The sequence below is a fragment of the Anguilla rostrata genome, chromosome 18, assembly GCF_018555375.3.
Source record: "Anguilla rostrata isolate EN2019 chromosome 18, ASM1855537v3, whole genome shotgun sequence".
Classification (NCBI taxonomy): domain Eukaryota; kingdom Metazoa; phylum Chordata; class Actinopteri; order Anguilliformes; family Anguillidae; genus Anguilla; species Anguilla rostrata.
In genome coordinates, this window is record NC_057950.1 from 20,015,947 (window position 1) to 20,025,640 (window position 9,694).

General features: G+C 39.4%; 1 protein-coding gene across 8 annotated transcripts in view; it reads left to right on the plus strand.

Moving 5' to 3' along the window:
• LOC135244952 (regulator of G-protein signaling 7) overlaps positions 1 to 8,141 on the plus strand; it is a 63,763-nt gene extending 55,622 nt beyond the window's left edge. For 2 of the 8 annotated variants that reach the window (XR_010327103.1, XR_010327104.1), the window contains exons 10-18: positions 78 to 152; positions 876 to 974; positions 1,169 to 1,230; positions 1,788 to 1,898; positions 2,474 to 2,599; positions 3,100 to 3,286; positions 3,492 to 3,581; positions 5,104 to 6,135; positions 7,362 to 8,141. Coding sequence is in view for 6 of the 8 variants with exons in the window: in XM_064317646.1 (XP_064173716.1) it covers positions 78 to 152; positions 876 to 974; positions 1,169 to 1,230; positions 1,788 to 1,898; positions 2,474 to 2,599; positions 3,100 to 3,286; positions 3,492 to 3,581; positions 4,901 to 4,990 (840 nt within the window). In the remaining 2 variants the exon portion in view is untranslated. Of the gene's footprint in view, positions 1 to 77; positions 153 to 875; positions 975 to 1,168; positions 1,231 to 1,787; positions 1,899 to 2,473; positions 2,600 to 3,099; positions 3,287 to 3,491; positions 3,582 to 4,900; positions 6,136 to 7,361 lie in introns of those variants that run through there. The other 6 variants (XM_064317648.1, XM_064317652.1, XM_064317646.1 and 3 more) reach the window with 4 other exon arrangements.
• The last annotated feature ends 1,553 nt before the right edge of the window (positions 8,142 to 9,694 follow it).

Consider the following 9,694-nt stretch of genomic DNA (forward strand, 5'->3'; position numbering starts at 1 on the left):
CTGGCTATTTCCATCAGTAGTGCCTGCATGGTGCCACAGTGTTCAGCGCTGGAGAGGTCTGTCTGCTTGTCTTTCAGCCCGGGTGTGTAAACACCACTGAAGTGGACATAAAGAAGTCCTCCAGAATGAAAAATCCACACAAAACCCGGAAGGTACGTGATCCCCAGCCTGGTTCCTCCTGTGGGATACAAGCCACCTATGAACAAATACATCACACTGTCGGTTATATTTACTCTAAAACACGGTTTGGAAAGATCATACACATTATTATTATTATTATTATTATTATTATTATAATTATTATTATTATTATTATTATTATTATAGTATAACAGTACTAATATTTTGACCAGACTTTAATAATGAATAAATAGACTTTAATAAAAAATGATAATATTTATGTGATATTATGTGTTACATTTTGTTTAATGATTGGGTTATCATACATATCTGAAAAGTATGCCTCTTTGTGTCCTGCCACCATGATCCACATACATTTGAAATGAGTCCTTCCTTTATGTCTTCCTTCCTTAGTAATACTTTTGCATCAACTTTCTCATCACCCTCTAAATTTCTTGTTCAAAGCAAAGCATTGTGGGACTTGTAGTCATATATAGCCAAAATCGCTTCCGCAATGGATACATTGTAGTATGCTTCACCAAAAAAGGCTAAAGAGGACAGATCACATGTCCCACTTTGTTTATTAAACAATTTGGACTTTCCCTGTAATGGCACCCAGGTAGCCTCTTCAGGGTCACAAGGAGACGAAAGGACTAAGAGGGGAGGAAGGGTGGATTTTTAGTTTTCAAAAGCAGTCAGGGGAATGGTGGTTGTAGACAGGATGGTGGAGTTTACTTCCTGTGATGATATTGCAGTCGGTGTATGGGCTGCAGAATGACATCCGTAGCCATAGCCCCACCCAAATCCCCACCCCCGAGGCTCGGCAGCCAACGGAAGAGGAGTTACAGGGTCAGGTGGGTAAAACGCACAGCTTCTATAGGCTCACCAGATACTCACCTCCTGTACGTCCTCTCTGCTTCTTAAACATGGGAGGTTCTATTTGGTGACAGATGAAAACAGAAAACTACCTGCCAGCTGTTACCTGTTTGACCATAAATCAAAATTTGTGAAAATTAAAAAGGTAATAACTTCACCGTCTCAATTTCAGATCAAATTTTGGCAAGCGCAATTAGACAGGCATCGTTTGAAAATGTCCAAAGTTGCAGAAAGGTAAGTTTAATTACTAGTTTTAAAAACAAACATTGGGACACACATTGTCTCCAGATACACAATAATTTGAGCTCAGACGATATGGCAACATTGATTTAGCATGTGTTCTGGCTGTTCATTCTAAACTTAAATTTTATAGTCATATTCATACTGTAAATATGTACTAGCATTAGCATCTCAACCTACTCAATGAGAACACAAGAAAATAAGTTAAACTCGCCATAATCTGAAAGCTTGGACCTCCACCATTCATTTTACTGTAATGGCAGAGGTAGTATTTTTCTATCTGAGACTGGGCCATCATAGTACATCCAAAATGTTTGAATTAAACCCTGTACTTAGTTCTCAGTACCTAGTGATGTATACCGTTGGTGTCTTTTTGTATGGTCTGAATGATATGTCATATATTCTGCTTGCCCCATTGTGTACAGCGGAGCACATTTAAACTCTGTGATTCTCTGTGCTGCCTGTTTAAAATTCAAGGCCAAGCTTTCTTATTTACTGGGGTACACCAGCAGTCACCAGCATGTTGTCCCTGTTGTTTCCCCTCTCTGCAGTTTACTGGGGTACACAGAACAGTACGTTGAGTACGACCACTTTCTCACGCCACCAGATCCCTCCAATCCCTGGATCTCTGATGACACCACTGTGTGGGAGCTGGAGGCCAGGTTTGTCCCCGCAATGATTGCAGAGTACAACAAGATCATCAACTCCTACACTGCTTTCATCCTCCCTACTTCCTAACTACAGGGGTTCTGGTTGGTAATAGAAGTTTACAACACAGACCATCAATTGTCTACACTTGAGTATGGCACTTTGTCACACCCATTAGTGAATATTCATGAGATACAGCATGCTGTGTTGTGGCAATGGGCCCCACAATCTGGTATTGAGCTGACATCACATGTTTTGGAGAGGAGTGTGTGGTTCTTTGTGCTCTCCTGATTTGGCATGGATAGAGGGGCCCACAGCAGTGAGATGGGCTTACCAAATGCTAATGGGGCTGGTTTTTGAATTGGGAGAAAACATTGGTAAAGCAGAAAAGTGTGTGTGTGTGTGTGTGTGTGTATGCTTGTATTCATGTGTGTGTGTGTGTGGTTTTGTGTGTATATATTTGTGTGATGTATTTGTGTGTATATATATATGAATTTGTGTGTATGTGTGCATATTTATGTGTACATATGTATTAATGTTTGTGTGTGTTTCTGTGGTTGTTTGTGTGTGTTTGTGTGTTTCTCTGCAGTAAGGAGCCCAGTCAGCAGAGGGTGAAGAGGTGGGCTTTCGGGATCAACGAGGTGCTGAAAGACCAAATAGGCAGAGAGCAGTTCCTCAAGTTCTTGGAGTCTGAGTTCAGCTCGGAAAACTTAAGGTAGACCACTGTTATCAAAGTAAGAGACTTTGTGAGACTGTGATACGTCTGTGTGTATTGGCTTTGAGGTAGGCTCTTATGGAGGTGGCAACCCTTAAAGTACAGTCCAGGGGCACAGGGCAGAGAAAGAACCCAATGACTCAGCTTGGTACATGGCTCAGACTTTTACTGCCAAACATGAATGGCTCTTCAGCACCACCTGCTGGTGGCAATATTTTGCATCTCTATTTGAAGATAATTTTCACTGGATGAACTGGAAGATTAATCTTGTAATCTACTAATGAACCCCATTTATTTTTTGATAAAACTGTACCAGAATTAATAGCGTCCAGGCTTCACCACGTTAGCTCCACACTGATTTTGTAAAGTTTGATGTTATGAATTGATTTATTGTATGCATTTTTCACAAACTAAATGTATGAGCTGCTGACCACTTTGCACACACACGTACACACATACACACACACCCTGTGTTTGTTTATGATCACCACTGTGTCCAGGTTCTGGTTGGCGGTCCAGGGGCTGAAGAAAAGGCCGATCCGGGAGGTTCCCACCCGGGTCCAGGAGATCTGGCAGGAGTTCCTGGCTCCCGGGGCTCCCAGTGCCATTAATGTGGACTCAAAGAGCTATGACAAAACCACTCAGAATGTGAAGGACCCTGGGCGCTATGCATTTGAGGATGCTCAGGTAGCTGGAAGGACTACATTACCCAACTGTTCTTTCTTCTCTGGATGACTGCGTATGGTGATGTATTGGTGCGAGCGGAGATAAGGTGACTGCGTAGGGTGGTGTATTTGAATGAGCGGTGATATGGTGACTGCGCATGGTGTTGTATCGACCTTGTGCTGTGGTATGGTGACTGTGAGCTCTCATGTAATTCTCTCCTTCACAGGAGCACATCTACAAACTGATGAAGAGCGATTCGTACAGTCGCTTCATCCGATCAAGTGCCTACCAGGAGCTGCTACAGGCCAAGAAGAAGGTAAGTCAAGACTTCAAATTACCACCCTGCAGGGCCCGGGTTCAAAAAGCAGCTGGAGTGGGAGTACTGACCTGGGATCAGCACACTTGCTCTTATCCTGTATTTGATGAGGTTAGAATATAGGCAGGGGAAACTGATCCTAGATCAGCAAATTAGAGCTATCCCTATATGAGTCAAGCAGGGACAGTGGCTCTCAAATGTAGTTTGCAGCTACATTTGCACAAATGAGATGTGTTTCATCATACTCAGCCTTTTTGAACTTGAGAAACTTGTTACCTTCATATACTGATAAAAGTATACGAAACTACACTTCATAGCAGTAGTAGCATCATTTGTGTGCTCCCAATAAGTAAATAATGCCCTTTCAAAAGTGAAGCATCACAACACAGTTTTCTTTTTGTTGTTGAGAAAAAGGCTTCTAAAGTTAACAGTCTGTTTTCAATGCTTTCACTGGAGTAAACTCTAAACATGGAGCAGCAGCTATTGATATAAAATCCGTTCCTTCAGTTGTCAGTTTTCTGGATCTTCAAGTGGCGGCTCTGAAAATGGCAGGCAGTTCACCATCACTGCCACTTTCTCAGGAAGCGACTTTTATCATTTAACATTCTAAACGTCCGTTTAGATTATGAATTTAGCATAACGACTCGGGGATATGAAAAGACACACATTTAGCAAGAGAAATCAACTTCATTCCCAAAAGATCCCAAGTGGGACATGCCCGACAGCTCCTCAGTGTTTGCCATTATCTCATTTTTAGCAGTTGTGAGAGGTGGCATATTATCATGCAGCATGTCACGTATCAGACCACGCTCTGTCCATCCACCTCAGCTCATCTGCTGGAGCTCCATACTGTGTTTAATCAGAGCTCTGATGCACAAAATACATGTAGAGACAAGCTGAGTTATTGTAAGTAACGTTTTAAAAAAAATCTCATTATATATTGCTGTGTGACAGTAACCTGTTTATTTCTCTGATTAAACCACAAACCTCAGGACTGAAAATGCTTTTATGCAGTCGCCACAAATGCACCTTGACTTGCCTCCACATGTATAAATCTAGCTTCACCACCCCATTCCTCTATCTCCCCATTACAGTACTGTTTTGACATAGTTTCACTGTCTAATTTTACATATTTCCTTAAGCTTTAGTAGTTTATGTTGAGCAGCAAACACGGTTTATTTCTTCTTTCTGATGCTGTTTCCATCTCTGCTCTCGTTCAAGCCTCTCCACCCCTTCACCCCAACCAGTTCTTCACTTCTTTTCAGCTGTCTTCTTTTCTCGCTTTTTTCTGTTCTTTTTATTTCTTGTGTTTGTATAAGTTGGGAAACATTCAGGATCGCAGAACTTCATTTGAGAAATTCACTCGTAGCGTGGTAAGTGGACGAGCCCTGTCTTGTCTGCTGATCTGAGATCAGTCTGTGAAAGTAGCCGGTACTGTGGTAAGTGGATGCAGCCCTGTCTGGTCCGCTGATCTCAGATCAGTCCGAGGTGGTAATCCCAGGCCCATCCTGTTCTCTTCCAGGTCCCACCTAACGCTTCTTCTTCCCGCCTCACCTGTGTTTCTGTGTCACCTTGCCTCCGCTTTGCTGATCTTACTGTGCTACACCTCTTTCCTCTCAACCTTCCAGCCTACAGTTATGCAGAATTGTTACATTTTTTCCACAATAAATTTATTAAGCAGACAATCAGTTTGTGTCTTATGTAATTAAGTAAGTGCATACAGTATCTTCTGAATGACCCTAGCCTTAATCCTTTCTTTACCTCAGCATACTTGAATCTATGCTTTCTTAGCATAGTATAGTATATAATTATCATAGATTAATGTTGTGTGATGTATTTAGTGTGCCTATTATTTTTCATTCAATACAGGGAATGCATTTTTTATATTATGGATACACACATACTTGGAAACATTTATACAAAATATGAATTTAATTTTTTATTTTTATTATGAAAGTTAAAATCTTTTAAGAATTCAATTAGAACAGCACAGAATTCATTTTGGTTGTTATTTTTTGTTTGTTATATGACTTATTCCATTGTTAATAAAATCCAAAATTAAATTAAATCTGCCCATACTTTGAATAGTTTTAAGAGACAATTGAAGATTTGGTTCTGAGTAAAATATCAGGGAAACTTCTATTTTAGAAAAGCTTTTATTGTTGTGTATGTGTTGAATTTGTGTTGGTTTTATAATGTGTAATGAGTAGCCTGTACATGCCACACCCTTTTCCTGCCTGCCTTCTAGCCAAGTCTTCAGGACCGCAATGGAAATAAGTAATGTGACTACATTGCGATATTCTGATAGATAAAGTGCCATATGCATTTCTGTGCATTGTATTTTAATTTATCAAATAATCTCAGCAAATTAATCAGTACCAGGCAAAGAACCAACAAAACAGGAAGGGGTTTGGTAAATTTAACTGCATGATGGCCAGTGGTAGTTTTGCATGGATCCCATTTTGGTCACAAGAGCCAAAATGTCCTCCCTCATGTGCACTTTCTCCTTGTCCACAGAAAAGTAAGAACTTGTTTTGAAGGATTTTACTTCCAGGTAAAGATCATGATGATGATGAAGGATTGTTATGTTGTCCCTTCCCGGTGCATGTTCTCCACTGTGTGTCATCCTCATGTTTCCTTCCTGCAAAAATAAAAACATTGTGAAATAAACCTCACTTACCACATAAAACAGCAAGCAGGATTCAGCTCATAATTCAACAGACTTCTGCACTAAATATGCCTCTGCATCAATAACATGCAAATAGAACATCTAGGCTGATTATTCAGAATGCTAATGTGGGAAGTTAATACAGAAATATATCCACTTGAATTTATTCAGGTATTATTTTTGTGTCTGGTTTTTATTACTGCTAGAGTAATAAAAAGTGAGCGAATGAGAATTTATTGTTAAGTCATAAAATTTAGAAAGTGTCAAAAGATATTAGTTTATGAGTCCTGTTGGCTGTCCAAGAATCTCCGTAAGTACATTTGTCATAAAATCACAATATTGAACATGATCACAATTTTCAGTTCAATGTGTTCTTTTAATTTTTAATTAAGATATTCTCTCATTTTTCACATTGGCTCATTATCTCTGTCAGGGGTATGCAGCCCTGTTTCTGGAGTGGCAGACATCTTTCTGGGTTCCACCAGCGTAAGAAATTAGCATTAGCAAGTGGCCATGTGCCAGAGGTACAGAATTCAGACTCAATATTCAGTCAATCAAACTGTGCGGTCAAGCTTGGCTGGAACACAAGCCAGACACATCTCTGGTACTCCCGGGCATGGACTACTGACCCATCGTCAAAGTCGTTAGAAATGCAGGTACAGCCAAAATGTGTGCCTTGTATGGTTTAGTACTCAGGAAGTGAGCCAGGTCAAACATTCATTCATATCATTACTGCAATAATGCTACATAAACAATGATATGCTGTAGTATTCTGTCCATACAATGCATTTAAAATGAAGAGGTAATTACTGGTTTGTAGTACGGTGTATGTTAAATGGAAAGGAGCAGGACTGAAATTTACAGTAGACACTCCCATTTCTCCTATCTCACAGACCCAATCCCAGACTTAGTTACATACAGCACATCAGGGGCCCAAACACACAACCCATTGATTTAAAAGAGAAAGCCTTTTGTACAAAGGTGCATATGTTTAATAAACAGGAGAATACGTGTATCATCCATTACTATGATGATTTCTGAAGAAAAGATTCTGTATTTGTAAGTTTTCAGTTGTTTAATGTTTTTGTTCTTTGTTCTCCTCCCTCTTTTAGGGGAAATCGCTGACTTCAAAGAGGTTCAGCAGTCTAGTGCAGACCTGCTGAAATGCAGTCACGCTATAGCTCGGGAAACGGACGCTGCCATTTAAAAAAAGTATTTTACAGAACATTTTCATAGTCTATTCTTCACCCAGAAGGAAGATCAGATGTTGCATGTCTGAAGAACCAAGTTTTGATTATTTTTCTTTCATTGTTTGGAAAGGCATGTTTAACTCATGGATAAAGGGACATTAAACATACTAATGCCTTCAAAGAAGGTAATTGTCCCAATCATTTCCTGACATATCAAACGGGGGGGGGGGGGGGGGGGGGGGGGGGAGAGAAATCAGCCGCAGAGAAGCTTGTGCATATACCCACACTGGATTAGTACTAATCTGCCGTTATAGAACACAGGCTGAATATATTATTAAAATGAATTTGCCTATATTAATAATTACGATACTACACTTTATTTGTGTTGATTTATTGCACTATAGAAGTTTGCACAAGTCACATCGCACTCATGAAACTGCTGTTGGAAAATCGAGAAGAAAAGCTGCGCCTGTCTTATGTTTTCTGCAGTTCTTTGTTACAGTTCTTTGCATTTATTTTTATACCATATTTAAGGACCTTTTAATGTAATCAAATGTATTAAAGCTGACTCATTATCTGATTACACAGGTGTGTTTGTATGATTGATGACTTCAGAGGTGAGACCTGGGGGATGCTGAGAGATGGGGGAGGGGACAGAGACAGTATGTAAATATGGCACCAATAAACTTTCAGAGAACATAACAGGCCCTTACTCCATTCGCCCACAGCTCAGAACGGAAGGCAAAGTGCTCAGTGTTCAAGGGGGACCACATGTTCTCTTTCTCAGACCATCAGGGTGGATTCAACATTGAGCAGTTTACTGTGTAAAATATCATTCAGAGAGAGGCTGTCTACCATGGTCATTTAAACAGCATATATAAATAGGAGGGGAAGTCTCTGTGGGTCTCAGTATAGCAATCGTACAGCAGCACATATTGCCTCACACATATAAGGCTGATCTTAAGGGATTGAGGTAGTGGTTCCCTTTATAAATGACAGGTTTATCTCATCCGACTGTGTAGGCAGCTTTCAGTCTGTGTAATAGATGATGACAGCATCTTTTTAATACTATCCTTCATGTTATTGCATAAACATGCTTACTGCATTCCCAGCTTTAGCCACTAGATGGTGTAGGTCAGGTCTTCCAAGAAGACAAGCCATACTTGTGAAGATGGGATGTACAGAGGTTCACTTTTATTAAGTGACTTCCTATAATTATATTTTAAAATAGAATTGCCAATCCAAAAAAACAAACAAACAAAAAAATTTTAGCTGATGATGATTACCATGCCATTTTAATTGCATGTGGAATAACTGTCCTGCCAATTTTTGAAAGCCTGATCACTCATCATCAAATATTTCACTAAATGGAAAACAGAGGGTTGTGTGGTCACTTCGTCCTGATATACCAGTTATAATATGAAGTCTGGTTTTAAATACAGAATACATCATTATTATTTGCATAAAATACACCTTTATCCAGCGTGAATTACGCAGCTAATATTTGACATGCTGTCAATTTGCACCATTTATTTAGTGTTTTACTAAATGGATTCATGCAACCTCTTGAGTTCCAAATGCAGCTCCTGATAGACAGGAACTTGAACAATAAAAAAGTATTTTTTTTAATCAGCTGAGTGAAATGGGGGAATGCATGAAATCATGCGATTTATTGAGGGAATGGAAAATATCAATCTAAGAGAAACAAGGAAAGTTGGAAAGCTTTCATATTCAGACAAACCTGGGTACTTGGCCACCATCTTTTTCCACACTAATAAGTTTGGTCTTCCACAACAAAACAGGAATAACGCTGGATCAGTACTGAATATCTATTTAAATCTTTGATTACTTTCCCTACCAAATGTTTACTCGAACATGGGATATTGTGGATTTTTTGTCATATGACTCCTTCTTCAAAGAGTGAGTGTTTAATGGGGAAAGAACCTAAAATCTTTTAAAAAAACATGTTTCAGAGCTCACAACCGCAAGGATACCTGTTAAACATGATTCCTAAGAAAAGATTGTTTTTATTATTCAAATAGACGAAACAATGTAATATTTTCAGTCTCAAGACAAGAAAAATTGTAACTAAAAGTTTATACTCCTTATTTTATGCATATTAGATCCATTCAGCCTTTTAACATTGAGCATAATGCAATCTGTTGGAGAGGACATTTACTCACATCAGCACTGACAGTCTGATGCAGTTATATATAACAATACAGAACGCAGGCTTTGTTCCTAAGAAGGACCTG